This window comes from Pyrus communis, chromosome 15 (assembly GCF_041283825.1).
Source record: "Pyrus communis isolate YQ-2024b chromosome 15, ASM4128382v1, whole genome shotgun sequence".
Classification (NCBI taxonomy): domain Eukaryota; kingdom Viridiplantae; phylum Streptophyta; class Magnoliopsida; order Rosales; family Rosaceae; genus Pyrus; species Pyrus communis.
The window spans coordinates 25,364,038-25,385,737 of NC_142579.1; the positions used below are offsets into that span (position 1 = coordinate 25,364,038).

At 38.0% G+C, this 21,700-nt stretch overlaps 3 protein-coding genes and 2 long non-coding RNA genes across 7 annotated transcripts; 1 reads left to right on the top strand and 4 right to left on the bottom strand.

Annotated features, from left to right (window-relative positions):
• The first annotated feature begins 205 nt into the window (after nt 1–205).
• Nucleotides 206–3,285, top strand: LOC137731203 (vicilin-like seed storage protein At4g36700). The gene is made up of 5 exons (XM_088685504.1): nt 206–572; nt 1,189–1,367; nt 1,486–1,566; nt 1,686–1,982; nt 2,074–3,285. Exons 1-5 carry the CDS (start codon nt 281–283, stop codon nt 2,962–2,964), a joined length of 1,740 nt encoding a protein of 579 aa, XP_088541630.1. The 5' UTR covers nt 206–280; the 3' UTR covers nt 2,965–3,285.
• A 251-nt stretch (nt 3,286–3,536) lies between these two features.
• On the bottom strand, nt 3,537–5,522 carry LOC137719572 (putative protein phosphatase 2C 55). 2 transcript variants are annotated; one of them, XM_088685339.1, is made up of 3 exons: nt 5,292–5,522; nt 4,653–4,939; nt 3,590–3,908 (listed from the first exon to the last, which is right to left on the bottom strand). In XM_088685339.1, exons 1-3 carry the CDS (start codon nt 5,341–5,343, stop codon nt 3,762–3,764), a joined length of 486 nt encoding a protein of 161 aa, XP_088541465.1. In that variant the 5' UTR covers nt 5,344–5,522; the 3' UTR covers nt 3,590–3,761. The 2 variants fall into 2 exon arrangements, 1 of the variants encoding a protein (XP_088541465.1); XR_015956425.1 differs by having other exon boundaries at nt 3,537–4,971.
• A 751-nt stretch (nt 5,523–6,273) lies between these two features.
• On the bottom strand, nt 6,274–9,804 carry LOC148690770 (uncharacterized). Its single transcript, XR_015956426.1, has 2 exons — nt 9,365–9,804; nt 6,274–7,132 (listed from the first exon to the last, which is right to left on the bottom strand). It is a non-coding gene; the product is annotated as an uncharacterized LOC148690770 (long non-coding RNA).
• Nucleotides 9,805–11,120: 1,316 nt separating this feature from the next.
• LOC137716486 (uncharacterized) lies at nt 11,121–15,532 on the bottom strand. Of its 2 annotated transcripts, XR_015957063.1 has the most exons (9): nt 14,928–15,532; nt 14,535–14,743; nt 13,820–13,920; nt 13,602–13,684; nt 13,370–13,420; nt 13,042–13,112; nt 12,065–12,252; nt 11,434–11,544; nt 11,121–11,354 (listed from the first exon to the last, which is right to left on the bottom strand). It is a non-coding gene; the product is annotated as an uncharacterized LOC137716486 (long non-coding RNA). The 2 variants fall into 2 exon arrangements; XR_015957062.1 differs by lacking the exon at nt 14,928–15,532 and having other exon boundaries at nt 14,535–14,773.
• A 2,498-nt stretch (nt 15,533–18,030) lies between these two features.
• Nucleotides 18,031–21,601, bottom strand: LOC137736737 (zinc finger protein GAI-ASSOCIATED FACTOR 1). Its single transcript, XM_068475988.2, has 4 exons — nt 20,710–21,601; nt 20,206–20,602; nt 19,804–20,093; nt 18,031–19,331 (listed from the first exon to the last, which is right to left on the bottom strand). The coding sequence occupies exons 1-4, from the start codon at nt 20,831–20,833 to the stop codon at nt 18,547–18,549; spliced, it is 1,596 nt and encodes a 531-aa protein (XP_068332089.1). The 5' UTR covers nt 20,834–21,601; the 3' UTR covers nt 18,031–18,546.
• Between the last annotated feature and the right edge of the window lie 99 nt (nt 21,602–21,700).

Genomic DNA, 21,700 nt, shown 5'->3' on the forward strand with positions numbered 1-21,700 from the left:
TATCAAAAATCTGTTTGAATCCCCCGAAATTTCGCTTACGAAAGTCAGTGTTCAAAACTGCATGGTCTCCACGGGCAGACAAAAGACCTGATCACATGCCACGGGCCTCGATCAACAGCCACGTGCCCATGCAAACAGACAACGTTAGCACTTGTTCTTCTCTCTCTTTCCGGATTGAAACGCCGACTCTCTCGTTTATCTGAACCCAATTTCTTCTATTTAGACACCCCCCTTCACTGCAATGCAAATCCATCACTACAATACAAATCCATAAAAAAGAATGTTGAAAAAAGCTCACATCTTCTTCTTCTTCCTGTTTTCTGTTGCTGTGTCTTTCCATGCAGCAAATGCACTGAAAAATGCAGGCGGTGGCGGTGGTTCTCCGGCTGGGTCTCTGGTGAATATAAATCAACGGCGGTCACTGGTTTCAACTGAGTATGGAGATGTCTGGTCCGTTGATGTGAATGATGGACACAGGAGGCCTTACCATATCCAGTTCATCACTTTGGAACCGGACTCACTCTTCCTTCCGGTGCTTCTCCATGCAGATATGGTTTTCTATGTCAACGCAGGTAACATGTATTCCATCACATGGTTATTCGGAGATAGACTGTGGTGATTGATGGTTGGATTCCTTCTTTTAATCATCAAAGAAAGAATCGAATGCTATATCATATAGTCTACACAATATATATATATATATATATATATGGTTTAAAACCTGGTATCTCATTTTCGTTCCCGTAATTCACCATCTTGAAAAATGTTTGTCTGTCGGATGTAAATCTGAAACATTGATGAATGGTCCAAATCACGGTCTAACAAATGCATACTATGGATATCTGAAACCTCGACAAATGGTCGAAATTCACGATTAAAAATGCTTGTTGTCCAACTTTGAATCTAATGACAGCATCTGAATTCATTCTTAAGTGGTGAGGGAAATTTTCCTTAATTTTGAGCCTATATATTTGTTTCAAGGCTAATGCTATTTGTACGCCCAAAATTCACATAAAAGCGACACACTATAATATAGATCAGACTCACATATAATAGCATAACCGATTTCTATTAGAGAGTGTATCAACAAGTATGTCAATTTTGTGTGTACAAATAGTTTTTATCGTTATTTCAATTACATTTTATTTTTATCTTAGTTGGGGTTTTTGTTGTTTTGTTGGATTTTAGGGAGTGGGAGGTTGAGTTGGACTGATGATGATGAAATTAGAAGGGTGGATATAAAGAGAGGTGATCTCTATAGACTCGACCCAGGCACTGTTTTCTTTGTACAAAGTAACTTAGAGACTGGGAGCCCGAAGCTAAGAATTAATGCAATCTTTGCAAGCAACTCTGATGATGACTTATATGTAAGAAGACCTATTTCTGATCCTTTTTCTTTACTTTCATAGTTTACCATAAATCTTTTGGACATTTTCATCCATTTTTGTCAAAATTTTCTTGTTTCTGTCGACAAAACGTGTGCAGGATCCAGCCGTAGGGGCATACTCCAGCATTAGGGACATAGTCCGAGGGTTTGATCCGAAATTGCTTCGGTCAGCTTTCAAGGTATGAGCCACTCCAACCCAGAATCAAACAATGGGAAGTTCCCACTGTGTCATCAGAAATAATTGTAAATTTTAATTTAATTTTTTTCAATTTCATGCAAAATGGTGGTTGATTATTAGGTCTCTGAGGAAGTGATAGAATCAATAGTAAATGGAACAGACCAATCTGCCATTGTGCATGCAATTCCAACAAAGAAAGAAACTTTCTGGGATTTGGAGGCTCGATTCCTGAAAACGTTTCTAGTAGGCAATGATGGCATTGCATTCAACAGTAAGAAGAAGACAACAACGTATAATATTTTCGACGAGGAACCAGATTTCGAGAATTGCAACGGTTGGAGCCTAACTGTGAACAAAAAAACCTCCAACTTGTTGAAGGGATCAAACATTGGTCTTTTCATGGTGAATTTGACAAAGGTCTGTCTTTGATCTATTGTTAAATTGAAGTGTGTAGTTAATTGAATATTTTAATTTTAATTAATGTGGTTTTTTTTTTTTTTAATTGAAGGGGTCAATGATGGGACCTCATTGGAATCCAAGGGCAACTGAGATAGCAATAGTACTACAAGGGCAAGGGATGGTTAGGGTGGTTTGTTCAAGCACCGCAGTGAAGAAATCGGAATGCAGAAACATGCGGTTTAGGGTTCATGAAGGAGATGTATTTGCTGTGCCTAGGTTCCATCCAATGGCTCAGATGTCATTTAATAATAACTCTCTTGTGTTCATGGGGTTCAGCACGACAGAAAAGAAAAACAATCCTCAGTTTTTGGCTGGAAAATACTCGGTTCTGCAGACTTTGGACAAACAGGTCTTGGCAGCATCGTTTAATGTTACCAACACAACGATTGATCAACTTTTGTCTGTGCAGCCCGAGTCGTTTATAATAGATTGTACTTCTTGTGCTGAAGAAGAGGAGAAAGTGATGTTGGAAGAGATTAAAAAGGAGAGGGAGGAAGAGGAAGCTAAGAAGATGGTGGAAGAGGAGGCTCGAAAGAGGGAGCAGGAGGAACAAGTGAGAAAGAGGGAGGACGAGGAAGCTAAGAAGAGGGAGGAAGAGGAGAGAGAGACACAAGAGGAAGAGAGAAAGAGGGAGGAGGAGGAAGCAAGGAAACGAGAAGAAGAGGAAGCCACAAGAGAGAGAGAAGAGCAAGCAGCGAGGGAGAGAGAGGAGCAAGCCGCAAGGGAGCGAGAAGTGCAAGCGGCAAAACAGCAAGAAGAGCAAGCCGCAAAGGAACAAGAAGAGCAAGAGGCGGCAAGGGAGAGAGAAGAACGAGAAGCGGCAAGGGAGCGAGAAGAGGAGGGTAGACAACAAGAAAATGAGGGCAGACAAGGAGATGATGAAAGACAACAGGATAAAAGAGAGAGGGAGAGGAGGCAACAAGAGGAGTGGAAAAGATGAGAGGAAGACGCGTGGAGGGAGCGGGAAGTGGCTCAGAGACAACAAGAAGAAAGGCAAGGAAGAGAAGAACAAACAGAGGAGAAAGAGGGGGGAGGCGGAGGCTTCGACGTGGAGGAGGGAAGGGGATATCTGAGTGTCTTGAAGATTTAACTGAGATCTAGTTTCTCCAGTTAGCTCGGCTGTTCTGTCTCTTGAGTTTTGGTCTGCTGCATGTTTTGTTCATAGAATAATGTCTTGTGCTGGCTTTTATGTTTGAAGTTTTGCTATGTTTTTATGTAATAAACTTCCATGGCCTAAATCCAAAACAAATTTTGCTGCAAATTAGAGAAGAAAAACGAAGATAAGTTATTAACTTGTTTATAAGAAACACAACTTGTTTAAATTGTATACGTTGAATCACCCACAGATGTCAATGCAGACAGATTGGTTAGAACGGATGTGATCCCTCTCTGCAGAGTACCTCTTAAAGTAGAATATCGTTCCTTCAAAATGAAAAATTGAATCACACTTTAAGATTTCAAAAATGGTACTGTGTTTACGTGAAAAGTGGCTCAGACTTGAAGTCAAGAATGGAGGGGAAGAACGTGCATTTTGTTTGACATTAGTGAAAATCATATCTCAAATAGCGCTAGATAAAAACCAATGGGATTAAAGCTCTCTCTGGGTTTCATGGAAAAACAGAGTAATGAGCTTCTAAGCTCCACCAGCCACCTTACCCCAAAAAAAAGAAAGATTTACAACCGAAATGGGTTCTCTACACCCGATCACAAGACTCACTCACACCTCAGTAGAGCCAGTTATATATGACACAACAACGGTAATGCCATCAAGCTTGCCTCCATAATAACGGAAACCAGCATCTTGAGCAGCCGTAGAAATGGTGACTGCCTGTTCTTATCCAGTGCTTGCTGGCATGCCAGAGCTGCTATCTTCTGAGCTGTTACCTGTGGTGCCAAGCCAGCTCTTACCGTCATATACTAGAAACTTCAATCATGTATCCTGTCCAAGTTCGTATCACTAGAGCTGGGCATCTGCAGCCTATTTTCTTTATCTCTATCTCACTTATTTCAAGATTACTCTGATGCATGTATAGAGTACCACTGATATATAAGTAAAGCTTGCAATTCAACATACTAAGTGCAAAAATCAGCAATTACTATGTATATGGAAGACTGCAGCCCACTACTTCTGGAAGATTATCAGTACTGTGCAATAATTCCATAAATACAATTATGAACCGGATTCAATTATAGAGGGCTGCACTTGCAACAGAATTGCAAAATGCTGGAGGCAAACCGGCCAAACCCTGTAGAACTGCTAAACCAGCCACAGGCAAACAATTATCAAGAAAGTACTCGAGAATCCTAAGGTATGTTCATCTATCTGTTGTTTTCAGGTATGGTCTATGACTGTAACAAGACTCTTGAAGCGTTCTGTAGCGTATTACAATTAAAGAAAGTATTTATGTTCTTCCTCGACGTATTTCCAACCCTGATTTGCGTATAGTAACGGATATATACTAAACGCCAATATCATCTATGTCCATATATGTCAGCAGTATAATGCAGCCACACATGATTGTCTCCACAGACCAGATCACATCTTTCATAACATGGTCAAAATTGGAAAAGCATCCCGACAAATTATAGAGGTCTGCAGGAAAGGTTAGTCAAAATGAAAAAACAAACCTTTTCCGTAAGGCCAATAATGCAAGCTGTTGAGGAACCCTTTGATTTGGTGCATGAGTGGGCCTTCTCTAACACCCTGACGGGGTTAAAGCAGCCCTCAGGTTCCTCTTGAATTGCCCTTACAGAATGAGACATAAGTTCACATGAAAAGAATCCAGCATTGACACCAACATCTGCCCATCCACCCACACCATCTGCTACACCAATTGCTTGTGCATCTTCACAGATGAAATGGGCATCCTCTCCTCCTGTCGCCTCCTTATCAGGATGCGGCAGGTAACATGATCCTGAAAGTAGCATCAGAGCTTTTGGTCTGAATCTGAAATGAAACCAAGGAATATACTGTTCTGTAAATCTTATAGATGTGACTTGTGAAAGTGTCTTCCAATCTAATACATAGCGCTGAGGACATAAATTGCCTACATTGGTTTGAGACAGTGCTATAACCCCAACTCAAATTAAGGAAACACCAATCAATTGCGTTTTCTATTCATATTGTTTTACATACATCAATTAACAAGTAAGCGTGCACAGAAGATAACCCTTAATTCCATTCTAAACAAAAAAAGAAATCTATGAGTACTGAGTAAATGGCTAAACAACGAAATACGCAAAGTAAACAACAGATAGAGCACATACTGGTCAGACAAAATGGTAGAGTTTGCTGGTTGTTCATCATTAGAGTTGCCATCAAATGTCAAATTATGAGCAGCACCAGTAGCGTTGCATAAGGAAGATGAGGTCTGGATATCCCTCAACCAAGGCCCAACATGCACAGAAATCAGACGACTGTTGAATGATTCTTTTTTTTTCTCAAACTCAAGCTAGCTTTCAGTAAACTGCTCTGCCGTCTATCACTAAAATAAACACCTGTAGGTTTTGATAAGCCAAATGAATTCCCGTTGTTTTGGTTAATATTTGAACATTGGGCTTGAATGAGAGAAAGCCCAAAGATGTCAATTAAAGGGGAACTTGCCCGAAGCCTAGCATTAAGCCTAAAAACAAGTTAAGACCTTCTCAGCCAAGGGACACAAGCCACGTGCCTGCAATTAAAGTGACAAGTGATGAAGACTAACTTATTACCAACCAAATAACACTTTTTAAGTGGCATTACAAGTAAAAAAGCTGATGACTCATTATCCTCCAAGTGCTTTCGGGCAAGAACAAAAGTTACAGCAGTCGGGCTAATTTGTTTATAAAAGGAAGAAGAGACCCCAGAGACAAAGACACTCAACCAATCAAACAAACATACAAACTCTGCTTTCAAGTCAGATTTGAATCCAAAGTTGAAATCAGCCCAGATTCAGTCCTTTTAAGGATAGTTCCCTACAAAAGACATTTTTGTCTAGTTTAAAAGCTCTGCTACCTCTCTTAGTGGCGTAGTATTGATTTCCTTGTGTAAACTTGTTTACCATCCATCCCTTTTTAGCATACAACCCCTATAAATTCAAAGATAAGTGACTGCAAGAAGTTCAACCTTGCCAGGCAAGGTGAAATCTTGCTCAAAGCTCTTTGTTTGTTTTCTAAATTAGTATATTTATTACTTAATGCATTCTCCAGTATATATTCAAGTTATTTTCACCTGTTTTTCTATTTTAAGAAGTCCATTTGCATCTGGATCTGGTTAACTTGATCAATATGTTTTCATTAATTGTGATCTGGAATCAAACAAATGACTTAAGGGGCTCTGGACTCCCTTCATTCAAACATCAAGACCATGAACTAAAAGTCCTTGTTTACAAGGCAAGAAAAAGAACTTAATGTGGACTTAACCCATCCAAGACAATCATTTGATAACAAGAAGTTTAAAGTAACTCGAGGCGCAAGTAATCAATTTAAAACACACTTGTTCTACATATACTATACTGAGATAGCAGTGGCACGCCTAGCACTACGTTAGTTTTGATTGCGAGCCTCAGGGCCTTAGGTGTAAGCACCTTTCATAACTGACTTTGTCCTCTTCTTGTAGCACATCAGCAAGCAAGAGCTCGACTACACATCCAAAGTGACAATCCCTTAGAGAGCTGTGCTAAGGTCCCAGGAACATTCTCCAGATAAATCTTTGCTCGAACACCCGTAATTTGAAATTAATCCATCAACATAAACGTCTGCAAAGACAGGTGTCGAACTTGAAGTAGCCATAGATTTTCCCACGACAACCCTGAACTCCGTGACAACAATTTCCCACGACAAGGTAGTAAAGTTTTCAAATCTCCTAACCCGCTCCCGCTTCTCACTTTCCAAATACTAGAACATACAGTAGGGTTCACCTTGGGAAGTATCCCGGACCACATTTTAGCTCCTTATGTAAAACACCCTTGATTCAATTACCCTCCCAAAGTAAACCGGACCCAAATTTTGGTATCGGAGATAATGTCTCATCATTGACAGTCACAAAACATCTAATTTACCACATTAACCTAAAACCTACTGCTTCTAAGACTGTTCAACTTCCGGGCCGAGGCGTATGGCTCTTAAACCTGAAAAAACGGTAACAAAAATTTGAATTTCATCACAAAAAATGTGAGCTTTTAGCTACATGCACAATAACAATGCTTAAATATTCCCTTAAATTTTATTATTTTACCAGAATTATGCAATTTTTCCAAATCACTTCTACAAATTTAAGTTACCACCAAACAATATTATCTCAAAAATTGATTTCTGAGCAATAACACAAGGTACCTATATCAAAACCAATCGAAAATTCAAACTTTGAAGCATGCGAACATTGTTGCTATGGAATGTAAAAGCAGTTGAGAGGATAACCAGAAAAACGCACCCTTTTTGAGCTAGACAAAACCGATGCTGGAACTGAATCCGACCAAGAAGAGAAGTTGATAGATGAAGCTTTGAAGGTGTTATTTTGGTCAATTTGGATTGTATCCTTGGAGCTTCGTTATCCACAAATTTGTGTCTTTGGGTTGTATGTTGGTGTTATGCTTTAGGAGAATTCAGGGGGAGGGAGAGAGGGAGGCAGAGGGAGAAGGGGAGAGGGGGAGAGGAGGAGAGGGAAAGAGTTGTGGGTTAGGAGCCTAGCTAGCAGACGTGTAATGTCAAATTTTACATGTTATTCTCACTTTATTAACCTTATGTTATCTTTAATTTTCTCTTGTCTCATTTTTCTCCCAAAATCATATTTCTCTTAGGCCAACTCCAATCCATGACCTAAAACCTATAATTCCCCTTCTATTCCCCTTAATCCATTCCAACCCAAGTTCTAATTTGGACCTAAAACCTAAAAAAAGCCAGATTTAGGCCAAGATTAGTGGTGGAGCCCCCACCCACATGGGTGTGTCTCCCACTTGTCTGCCATTAAAATTGAGCCCAATGGGTCTTTTGGTTAATCAACGGCTCATATTCAAATGTGTTGTTGGTTATCCAACGGTTCACATTTAATTTAGTTAATATGTTTGTTTTATATTTATAAATTTATTGAATCCGACGACTAAGATTGAATATGATCAAATCTAACTGTTAAAAAAAATCTAACGGTTAAAATAATTATAAAAATTTATTTAACTCAAAAGTCACCCAAAAACTCTATAAATACCTATATATTTGTTGAAACATGCACACAAAACTCACTTTTCTCCTACAATTCCTCCAATTTTTCTTTCTACCATCTTCCAAAACCATGTGTTTGCTCATGTGTCTTGTGTTTATACATCTCTATCATGTGTTTCATATTCTTCTATAGTGTTTTATGAGTTTCATTGTAACGCCCTGCCCTCGAAATATTTATTTTCGGGTATTAATTTTGTTGATAGGCCCAAATTAAATTTTTTTTTTTCTTTTAACTATCTACAATTACAAATCTCTACTTAAGTTTCATGATGCCACACAACTATTTATGCCCAAAAATTTACTCACCAAAACATAAGGGTAAACTCTTATTTTTCAGTATTCCTTACTTAGATCAATCTCTCAAACAAGGATTTTGTCTCGATTATTCAATCTCACTTATTTTATGAAAGATCAAATTAAAATATTTATCTAATTCACTACCATTCACCACTAATCCTTATATCAAAGCCTTGATTCCACATATGCTCAATAATCATCATTGACTTAACAACACATGCCATCACACTTTCAATTGATTTCCATTTCTTCTCCTCCATATACCTGCTATTTCCTTTTCTCATAATAAATTCCCAACAAGAGGTCTAAACCCGATTGTTTGACTACTATTAATTTTGATTCATTATTTACAAGCCTTAATTCCACCCATGATCCATAATTATAATTCCTTACCAAATGTACGATATTATTTTTTATATTTTATCACCAATTCCTTTTATGGACCTATTCCCATTTTGTAACCTAAATTCTAATTTATTTAACCTCACATATTTTATGGATGCATCTAACATCTCGTTAGACTACCTACGTATCTTAAACAGGGATCAAGCCATTAGTAGTTCACATTTCCAAAATTCAACCCAAATCCGAATATATTCATTTAATCCAACATATACCACAAACATATTAATATTCAACTCACAGTAGTTAGATCTCAAAAGCATAATTAGAATAACGAAATTCGCATAAAAACACAATGTCGGCTCCCTGGCCGTGCGCCGCCGCACCCGCAACCGCTCCTGTGGGTGGCGGTCGACCGCCCCAACTTGCCGGAAAATTCAACTATTTCTAAAAACTCTCAAAAATTACAGAAATAAAGATCTCAAAGAGTAGAGAAAACTTTATACCTGCGACCAAATCCAATTTGTCTGGGAAAGGCTCCAATTTGCCTCGTACCCACCGGAAACCCTATAAATGGGTGGCCTCGAATCGTCACCTCCGGTGCTCCGCCGCCCCTACAGTTGTTTGGGCTTTGTTCTAGGCCTCAAGGGAAATCTAGTCATGGTGGTAATTGGAGGAAAACATTTCACAATTGATGGAGTTCGGCCAAGGATACCCACGGCACCCATGGTGGGTTTTCCACCAAATTTCAACTAAACTTTTCCTAATTTTGGGTGAAAATGGTAGAGGAGAGGTTAGGTAGGTATTTCCAAGTGAGGGATGGCGGAATGTCCGCCGTGGAACGCAGCAATTTGGCACCGGGTTGCTGTCACGGATCGAGTTGGGATGAACTCCGATTCCCCCCACCCCCTTTTTTTTTTTTTTTCTTTTCTTTTCTTCCTTTCCCTCCTTCCGTCCGATCCCTCTTCTATCTCTCCGTTTTCTTCTTTGTTTCCCATCACAGCCATACACATGGCTTCATCACAGCCATCCCTACTTTAGAAAAACTGGAACCTTCTAAAATTGAAAGCCAAAATTACAAAAATATCCCTAAGTTCAAACCTTAATAACTTCTTTATTATAACTCTGTTTCACGAATGGTTTGCGCCTACGCATTTGTGAGGTTGAGCTCTATTCAAAAATATAAATTGTGACCTCAAAAAGTCTACGGATTTTAAATAATAAATTTCCAAACTTCAAAATTCCCAATTCTATTTTCATAACCATAAATCGATTTATTTTCGATTTCCTCCACATATTCATAATTATGAATATCTAATTCATATGTTTAAATTTTCAGGGTATTACATTCATGTGTCGGTTTAGTGAGTTTTCAATGTTTATCGGAATTTAAATATTTTTAGGTTAAAATGTTCATAAAATTAATTTAGGATTGTCTACATAATTTTTTTAAAGTTAATTTAAAAACAAAAAAAGCCTAAATTCATTCTTTAATAATCTAGGCTAAAATTTTAAGCCATAAGGGTTGGAGCAAAAAAGCTATTTCTGGATTAAAACCTAAATTTTCTGGGCTAAAAATTTTAGGTTTTTAGACGAAGGGTTGGAGATGGCTTTAGTCTAGCGTTAACAATTTTCCGTTAAAAACGATGATGTAGCAAGCATTTGGCCCATCAACAAGTTTAAAATCATAAAAAATTATATAAAAAAACACTACAAATTGAAAAATCTTTGCTTGCATTTTTTGACTATCACTACAATCCCACCCTACTCCTCCTCAATCTTTTCTGGGGGGTGGCCACAACATCTGTTCTTGGCACTCAAATCGCTAATATCTCCACCATTCAGAGCTCAACACCTCACTCTATCACCCACACCATACACCCACCCAGTCAAAGTTGATTCCAAACCGGCTACGACCAAGTCGTGTCACTTCGATTCTTGAATTACACATATCATATGCCTTATGCTTCTTACCAGGCGGAGAATTATCACAAGTAGGTGAAACCACCACTTCACTTCGAATTTCACGACGAGTTGACCATTTCCTATTCTTTACAGAAGTCACTGTCGATTCACCGGTATTAGTCTAACTTCGTTTTCTCTCTTTTCTTTGTGTGTGCATGTTTTCATCAATTCAATCCAAGACAGAAATTTGCTCTCATAGATTTCACTAGAAAAATTGCCCGCACTTCGCTACGGGTTTTGGAACTATTATCCACAACAGGCATGAATAATTTGCATAGAAAGGTGCACTACAAAGTATTAGTCAGCTCATGCAATACATACAAATTTTCAAGCTATTATCCACAACAGGCATGAATAAAGTGCACAAAAAAATATTAGTCAGCTCATGCATAACATACAAATTTTCAAGCTTTGAATTGCCTTGTTCGCAAGTCAGTATTCTGTTCTGTTTACAACCATTGAACTTATTATGTGAATCCAAAGTGGAAAAGCCCGGAAGACATTCACAAACCCAAATCAAACTCACCAAATCTGACATTAAAGAATAAATTATATAAAGTGACATATTGAAAGAAACTCAAAAGAGATTAGAAAGAAAAAGAGATTGCACCGGAGGAAGTGGGAAAGCGAGGTGAGACGCAGGTGTAGAGGTCAATGGAGAAAGCCACTGCCAAGAAACCCAAGCTTAAAGAAGCCCTCTTTGATGCGATGGAACAACATGCTTGGCAATACAGAAAACAAATGGAACAAAACTTTAACCAAACAAAAGGAATAAGCAATTATTAAAATATTAGATACATTAGATGAAACAATTTAATAAAACTCCAGGAATTATTTGTTAAGACACATGAAATTCCCTATTTAAGATTCTAGATAGAATGGAAAAAACGTAATTGAACTAACGATTAAGAATTGAAGGTACTTTTGTTAACATAATAACATTTATTTGCAAGGGATTGATATCGTTTATATTTTATTGCATCAATGTATATAGGGCTTGTCACTTTATAATGAGTTACACTACAGTCTCCTTCGATTTTACATGTATATATTTTGGTGAGAGATACAAATAAGGATAACTTGGTACGAAAACACAATACGACATCTTTTAACATAAAAAATTAAAAGCGAAAACAAAAATGGCAAAGATAAAAAACAAAATCCAATTAAATAATCGAAGAAAACAATAGAAATATCCATCAAGAATGTCAAAAAAATAAATTAAAAAAGGGGAATTATACCAAATCCTTGGACGAACGCACAAATATAGCCCCGAAATCCTAGAAGCAGATGACTCCTTTTACCCCAAAAGCTCATAAGTGAAGAAAGAAGACGATGACGCAGTTATTCATTGGTAGTGATTTGCAGCTGACCCAGTTAGAAGACGATAAGTGCCTCTAAATTGCTTCCCACCAATCCGACTCTTCAACTTCAAATGGGAAAATAACAAATCAATTTGGTTCAATCGAGTGAAATCACATTGTTCTGGAAATGATAAAAGTCATTCATGTAAGAGATATTCACACATTCCCTTCATACCCACAATGGACTTGTTTGCACAACCACGAATTATTTAAGCATTTTTAAGCAAATCCAGAATGACACATCTTTCTCTAACAATAAAACGCAATTGTATTGTCTCTTTCTAGAAAATATAAAAAGTTTCAAATTCATGCACACAGAGAGAGAGTACTTTAAAAATTTTTTATATAACATGAGACGTGGATAATATTATTTATCCAAAAAAATATGTACAATTTTCTTTGTTAAGTTCTTCGATTTAAAAATCTCAATTTCACAAACATGGCAGAATTTTAATGATCTACAATATACAGAAAAACAGTATTATCCAGCATAGAATAGAGCAGAAGAAACTATAAAAAAAATATCTAGCATTACATCTTCGGTATATTTATGAAACACAGATTTGATGTGTGTGTATGTAAATCTTTTAGGGTTGTCAATTGGCTAAAAAATATATTTGAAAATAATCAAAAGAAAACACTTTTAGTTGGCTATAAATATTTACCAAGGTCTGTTCAGCAATAAAACTCAGTTCATGTGGAATTGGGGGAAAGAAAAGGTTCAAAACTCTAATCATCCAAATAGAACCTATTATGTTAAAATGGTTTGTGAATAAGGTCAGCAGTAGTATTTGCAAATAAACAACGATGTTAACTCTCATGTATACGTTCACCGATTAGATTCGATTGAATACCATTTTCTCGGGATGTAGAGCTCGGTGATGATTGACTACTCGTTTTTCATCTTGTCGATTAAGATAATAACCTAGAAACCAAGATCAAACAAACATAGAAACATATATGAGAAATTACACGAATCAGCAAGGATTTTAAAGATTCGGAATGTAATGAAGAGAGGAAAACATGCTTATATGGCTAATATCATCAAAGAAATTGCAAAAAACAACAAATGGAGAAAATTACAAAACATGGGCATTTCCTAAAACTCCCATCATGTTTTCCATTCCAAATTTTTTTGGGCATACAAAATGAAGCTTATGGAATGAAGAGTAAGACTATTACCTTTGCCAGACCCAAAGTGGTTGCAAAAGCTTGAAAAACCACATGCCAATCCTACCAAAGTCGAATCGACAACCGAAAGGAAACCCATTAAACCACATTCCAATTCAACCAAAATTCAAACTTCACCTCAAATTAGATCAACAGAAAGAGAAATAGGGGAAAACCCAAATGCCATAGGATAGAAAAACAGGGGAGAGGGAGAGAGGGAGAGAGGGAGAAAAAGGGAGATTACAATGAGTGAGTGGGCAAAATTTGAAACCTTCGGTGAACTCGTGGCTCCCCTACGACTCGTTGCATCAATAGGATTAGAAGATTCTGGAAATAAAAAAATTACCGAACGACCATAAATTCAATTAAATAAAATTTTAAGAATTTCGTAAAATCCTGGAACGAATGCTCACAAAAGATGAATAACATATAAATTTAAACAACAAAAAAATTGAAAAATACCTCAACAGAACAGAAGGGCAATAGTTATAAACTATTGGCCTGGAAATAGTTGACAAACCACAACCCCATGTCCATGATTTCAACACTGTCGATGTTATCACCTGAAAAGGTATGTAATATATGTTTGTTAATTTCTACAACTAAAATAAAAAACCAACATACTTACTCATGTGTTATGTTTTGTGAAAATCCAAATGAAAATGTATTAAAAAAAAAATTAATAATTATACAGTAGCAACTCTTCATAGAATTCTTCTTCTATCTCCTCCACTTTTTGACCACGATGTCTGCTTCCATATATTAGGTAAACAACACGTGAATACATTTAGGATAGAAAATAAACGTTTATGTTAACCCTGCACCAATCAGCTAAATTTCGCAGTTAGCACAACATTTTCATTCCCTACTTAACAGTGAATTAACTATCTACCACTGCCAGATAAATAAGCATTGCTCTTAAAATGATACTTATTAAACTTAACCTTCTTCTTAATTAACACGAAACCGCAGATAATCACCCAAACCAAACTGTTATTCAGTATATAAAGCAAATTACAAACACTTGGAACAAACATTTCAAATTATAAGATCTAATTATGCAATTTCAACTCGATTTTACTCCGACACAATCAAATTTCACACAACTAAACACGAAACGCATCGAATTTGAGGGCTTAAGAGCAGCATTACGTGCAAAAACTGAAATTTCAAACACCTCGGGCGATCAGAAGCAGAAGGAAGAAGGCCGAGCAATCTGGCACACCTAAAGGAGCTCAGAATCTTCTCGCCGACCTTTGACAAATCCATCGCACCCCCTTAATAGGGGACCAAAAACGAAACCCCAGAGCTCTCACTGCCCTCGCTCAAATCGCCATTGAACACAAACGGATTCGCCAAAACACTGCCGAAGGGAGACAGATTCAGCTGCATTTCAATTCGAACCATGGAAAATGACTAACCCAATTTTCAATCACTTAAAAGTAGATCGAGTGAGAGAGAAAGTATACTGTCGTAATAAAAAAAAATCAGGCAATCATGATTTTCTATCAGAGCAACCAGGAAGAGAATAAAATCCCCTAAAATCCCCAAGAGCAGAGAAAGAACTCACCGAAATTGAATCGAATGAGAGAACGAACCATTGATGAGGAAAGTGGCAAACCAAGGAGAGGGGCGACGTATGAGTGAGTTTTGGGCTGTGGGTTTCGGATTTCTCGTTCAGGGGAAATGGAGAGGATTCTAGGGTTCGGGGAAGCAAAGAGCAGGGAGAAATAAGGAGGAGCCATCCGGATACCCAAAAAACGAAACGATTTCTAGGGTTTGATGGAGATGAATGTGCAAAATGAGAGAAGAAAACTAATAAGGGAAATTAATATATCCGATGATTCCTCCAAAATCTGACCTAACACACTAAAAAATTCGAAAATAATCCACAACAAAAAGGCAGAAACGTGACAATCTAAGCTGATAAAAAAAAAAAATTTAAAAAGCACTTATCTTTCGAAATCCAGGCATGCAGCGGTAGATCCGGATAACCCGTATGGTTTTCTCTGACCATCCCCACTCTCCCACTTCTAAAATCCATGACTCATACCTCTACTCTTCGCTCTCTTTCCATCGTCATCTCTCTCTCTTTCTCTCTCTCTCTCTCTCTCTCTCTTTCTTCCGCTCTCTGTCAGAGTCTCCATCCCCCCGAAACCCTCATTCAAGGACAGCAAATGAAACTGTACACAACAACCCTCGAATTCAGTCAAAACCGAGAATACAAAACCCATTTTCCCACTTTTGAAATCCATCACCCATACCTCTCCCCTGCGCTGTCTTCCCATCGGCACCTCTCTCTCTCTCTCTCTCTCTCTGTTTCTTCCGCTCTCTGTCAGAGCTTCAATTCCCTGAAACCATCAGTGAAGGACAGCAAATGCAACCCTACACGGCAACCCCTAAATTTAGCCAAAACCGAGAGGACAAAATTGCCCTTCCAACCTATTCCACATATAATGGGTTTCTTGCAAATAAGGTGAAATAAAGGGGTAATTCGTCCTAAACCCTCCGGACAAAATTAAACCCACTTTCCCACTTTTGAAATCCATCACCCATACATCTCCCCTGCGCTGTCTTCCCATCGGCACCTCTCTCTCTCTCTCTCTCTCTCTCTCTCTCTGTTTCTTCCGCTCTCTGTCAGAGCTTCAATTCCCCGAAACCATCAATGAAGGACAGCAAATGCAACCCTACACGGCAACCCCTAAATTTAGCCAAAACCGAGAGGACAAAATTGCCCTTCCAACCTATTCCACATATAATGGGTTTCTTGCAAATAAGGTGAAATAAAGGGGTAATTCGTCCTAAACCCTCCGGACAAAATTACCCTTCTCAGTTCAAATAAATACCCTTCAAACCCAGCCCAAATCTCATGGTTTTATTGTAAATAAGATGAAATCAAGAGGCAAACAATTGACTGTAGCCGAATGAACAGTCAATTGCTCCTCAATTTTAGAATAGATAATGTGACCACATCCACCCTAAAAACAGGGAAAGGAGGAGGTGTGTCCAAAAGAAAAGAAAACATAAGAGTGACCATGTGTAAATAAGATTTTGTTGGACCTTTCAACCCAGTCTTACAAATAAAGAGTAAAATTAGAATTACATCAAACATTTCTTCAAATCAAAGCATGTCTTGTTCACACTCGAAACTATATTGAGCTAATATATATTCCAAAACACGGTTATTAGCACTAAAAAAAATTCATTATTTTTTCTTCATGCACTAAATCAGCAAGAAATGATTTTTTTTTTTTTTTTTTTTTAGAGTGCTCTTAACAACATTCTAAAGACAACTTTTTAATTAAAAAAATCTAAAAGAAGAAAAGGTCAGAATATTGTGTATATTTAGTAAAGCAGGCAATGGTTGACAACCTAGATTATACATATTTTAATCCATCCAAATCTATATTTCTTTATTTTTTGTTTTAAATATTTTAGTGATCTTTACCTTGCATTGCAGGCAAAAGATGTGGTTGACAAATTATAGGTATGGTATCAACATAAAGTATTGGTAGTTCAAGGTAGAATTTATATATCAATAAATCTTCTTGTTCCTCTTTTTAATTTTATTTTAATAAGAAAATATTTATTATTACCCCATTCTCTCTAAAACAATTCAAAATTTTAAATTCTTGTATTTGCTAATTAAGGAGAAATGTAGGAGGAGGATGACATTGGAGTTTGGACAGTCGCGATCAACTTCTATTCAAACATCAAGATATTGACTCTCTCCCTAACAAAATATATTTATTTATTTATGTGTTCAAATTTGATTTTATACACTTGTGAGGAGTGTAGAATGAGAAATTTGAAGTATCGATAACAATTCTTTTTTTTTTTCTTCTCCTTTTAAATAGAAGATCAACCCAATTTCTTTGGTGTTGTTGATTGAAGAACTTTATAAACATTGAAGAAAAAAGTGACTGATTTTATGTTATAAAGTCGAGTGAAATATTTGAGGAATGTCAATCGAAATAGCAATACTCTGTTTCATATGATTTACAAGTGAAACTGAGATTCTGTTGCGACATAAGGATAAATTTTAGGATTCAAAGGTCCAACAGAAATACAGTACAATCTCTCGAGATAAAGAATTGAAAATATTCATTGGATTACACCTATGAATTGAACTTGAATTTAATATGAAATATATAAGGATCCTACTATATACACTGCACAACACAGGACCATTTCAAGATATTAAAGACGCTATTCAATTTTTGTCTTTGGGGACCATGTTAGACGCGTTCAATCAATTATGTAAAACCGCACACTGGCACAAATTTCTTGTAATTTCTCCAAGTCATTAAAATCCCAAATCTCATCCTGCTGTGCGCTAACGAGAGCTTACAAAGCATGATGACACTGTTGAACGAGAACAACTTACAAAGTATGTTGCCATTGTCAGCGTAACATCTCATACCATGGATTATTGTAACTTCTCGTGATAAACTTTAGAACCCAGCGTGGCGCACCACCATCATCACAGACATTGTTTCAACTTAACCACCTATTACGAAGTGTTGACTTTTATTACAGAAAATCTCAGTAATATTAAAAAACGAAAACTCACATATATTAATTGTTTATCATTGTCATGCGCCCAATGTGAAATTCTACCGTCCAACATCTTTCACCAACAGAAACCAACATGCCAACCAAAAGAAAATTAATTAAATATACAACAAATATAATAATTTAATTTAATTGTAGATACGAACTACAAAGTGGAGGAAATTGGAAGTTTGATCGAGTCTAGAAAACCTAAAAAACAGGGTAATCAAACAGTAATTTACAATGTCCCCCATCCCATCTACCTCTACCTGGCCTAGTGCTGTAAACCCAAATTGGTAAGATCCATCCACTTAGCCTTTCATCACCAGGCTTAGCTATACAAACTTGACAAAATTACAGAATGTATGCAGTAGTAGGTACACATACTCATTCACCAAATCCACCTCAAGCTTACAGAAAGTGACATACGTACATAGAAGCCTATGCTAAAACCCCCATTTAAACAGAAGCCGGACGAAACCTGAAACAATCTTCGGACTTAGCTTGCGACAAAGTCTACACCGGCAAGACAAGGTCGTTTTCGCCCCCGTTTTCCATGTACGAGATCAACCTGCACCTTATATACCCCTTCCTCAAGTCAAATGAAAGAAAATGACTTCTTTAGTTGTCCAGTTTCATGAGCTTCTTGCCAAGTCCTTACCGCTATATTCTCCACCTCCATAGGATGCAGCTGCAGCAGCTACATCTAGACCGCCACCAATTGATGTGATTAGGGCTGATAGGCCACTACTGGGGTTATTACCGGCGGCCATTCCCAATCCCAAAAGATCGAGTGTGGTTTGCTTTGGACCGAACATTGGAGGACTTCCCATCATTAGTTCCTTCCATCCCGAACCTCCATCACAAGGAAGACCAAGTCCAAGCCCTGCAGCAACTGAGACATTATCTGGTTCTGCCGGCCTTTGATTCCATTGCATACTCTCTTGTTGCGTGGAAGATGTTGAGGATGACATAATGCCAAACCCACGAAGCAACGATGCATTGGTTGCTGCTGCGCCCATTTGAGCAGCCTTCTGAAGCAGTGCTGTCGCAGACATAGCTGGTTGTGGTGGGGGCGCATACTGCCTACGCTCCTGCCCTGCAGACTCAAAAATTGACGATCCATGGCTGGTTGAGAGGCCAAGAGAAATGGGCTCCATTGAAGAAGATGGAACTAGGTTGGTTGATTGATCTGGATGCCCCATGGCTCGAATTAAGTCAGTAAATGCAGGCTGTTGAGGAGGTTGCAAGCTCGCCGATGTTGTTGAGGACGCGAATAAACTTGCAAACACACCACTGCTTGTACTGCCATTGCTGCTTGAGCTGTTGCTGCTGCTGCTGCTGCTACAATTCCCCTTTCTACCCGCCACAGCCGGCACTGCTTCTACAAATTGAGTGGGATTTTCTGGCAACTCTCTCACTACAACAACAAAAGGACAAAAGGATGTAAATTAAAGGGGTCATTTAAAAGTTAAAAATGCAGGCATAGAAAGTTAAGACCTTTCTATATGAAAGAACTTTTGAAGAAAAAGGAGGATCAATAATGGTGTCCTTTCTCTAAACCCACTTCCTCTTCCCCTTTCAGCTTTTGAATCGCTAAAGTTTAATACAAAATCTCCAGGAAGCTTAATTTTTAATTAATTTGTTAAATCCCCTCAAATCTTTGATAAATTTACCAATACAGTAATATATTACAAACCCAGCTGAAAACAAATTTCATAACCGACAAAAAAATACTAAACTCCAAGATCCATAGCAAGAGACACACAACATAATAAAACAACGATAATTAAAAACAACATAGTTTTTGTTGTTTGTTTTCAGGCTGAAAACACATCCGACAAAACCCAACTGAAAAGATTGAAAATTTTCCAATTTGGGACATGTGTTACCTGGACTTTGTGTAGGCGGGGATGAAGATAACACACCAGCTGACTGGGATGGAACTGATGAAGTTGTAGGCTGGGGTGGAGCTGCGGCCGGCAGAGGCGGTGATGGCAGTGGTTGTGGAGGTGAATTAACAGATTGAGCTCTTGGGTCCGACTCTGAATTCAAATTCACTGCTGCGGCGGCAGCGGCGGCGGCGGCGGTGGCGGCGGTGGCACTGGTGGTAGTGGGGGCTCTTGCGCTCTCCTCAGCCAAAGCATCACAAAAAGCCCTGTGAGTGATGAAGCTATCCCTCCTTCAAACACAAAAAAGACAACTTTAACAACAAATCCAAAAACCTAACAATTTAATCTAAAAAAAAAACATAAAATCCTAAGACAAAATCGAAAATTTATTAATTAGCAAACCTTGAGAACAAAGTCCCACAATCACATTTGTACTCTCGGGTGCCACAAATCTTGGAATGAGCCTTCCAATCCGACTGAACCGCATACTTCTTTGAGCACTTATCGCATTTCCACTTCTTCTCACCGTGCTTTCTACAAAAGTGCTTTTTAATTCCAGTAAGATCACCCAAAGCTCTAGACGGATCGTGGTGCACACAAGAGGCCTCCGGGCAGACGTAGACTCGCTTCTTCACCTCTTTGCTCGACCTCTGCCGCAGCTTCCACGGCAGATTATGGCCCCGCCGATGAAGCTGCAGATTCTGATCCCTCTGAAACCCTTTGCTGCAAATTTCGCAGACGAATCGGTTCGTCGCCAAAAGGGTCTTCGGCGACAGAGCAATCACTTCTGCATCTGGATCTGCAACAAAACCCAAAAGTCAAATTAACCCAGAAATCCAATCAGTAATCGGAACAAAGTTAAGAAAAATTTGAAGAAAAAAAATGGTATTTTGTTTTTTGAGCTACCTGGCATTCCTGGCAAGTTTCTTTTTTTCTTGGTGGCGGGTTTGGGCGGAGCGGTTTGGTTGCCGGAGGAGGAAACGCTAGCTTCACCTGAAGCTGTAGGGGAATTATCCAGGTCGGTCGGCATCAGAGCTGAGATTTTGATTTCTCTCTCTTTCTTTTTTTTTTTTTTTTTTAATTTCAATCTACAGGACAAAAAGCAAAAATCTACCAGGAACTCTAAGGAACTGAATTTAGATACAAATTGTTCATTTTCTAGGACTTTGATTTCATCTCTCTCTCGTCTACCAGTCAGCGTCCCCTCTTGTTTTCCTATGCCCACCTACCAGCTCTGTCGTGATGGATCTCTGACCAAAGCTTACATTACCCCAGAAAACACAATCATTTAGAAACCCCAGACTGCAAAATAAAAGTTTCTCACCCAGCTCAGAGATTTCTATGGACGTAGAAGTAAAAAAAACCCAAATTTTACAAAAGTCAAAATTCGATCCAGGTCTCAAAAATTGACCAAACCCAAAATTTTCAGCTGGTTTCTCAGCTGACTGACTACCGTTTGAAAAAACCCTATTGAGATTTCAGCTAAATAAAAACCAGAACAAAAACAAAGTTGCAGGGTTTTATAAGACTGCTAAAGAACACAACGAGATTGAGATTCTAGAGAGAGAGAGAGGGGGGAGAGAGAGAATTTCAAGGAAAAGTCTTTGCTCACCGACTTTTCAGGAGAGAGAGAGAAAGTGATAAATAAATAAATAAAATGGTAAACTACAAAAAACTACCTTAACTATGGGTTAAATGACACTTTCATACCTCATCTTTTAAAATTGACAATGTCATACCTCATCTTACGAATTTGTGTCAATTTTATACCTTCCGTTAGCTTGGCCATTTATTTCTCAGTTAAATGTTGACGTGGCTTGATCCGGGACCCATTTTTATTAAAAAATTAATAAAAAAATTATTAAAAACAAAAAAAATCATTTAATATTATTTAAAT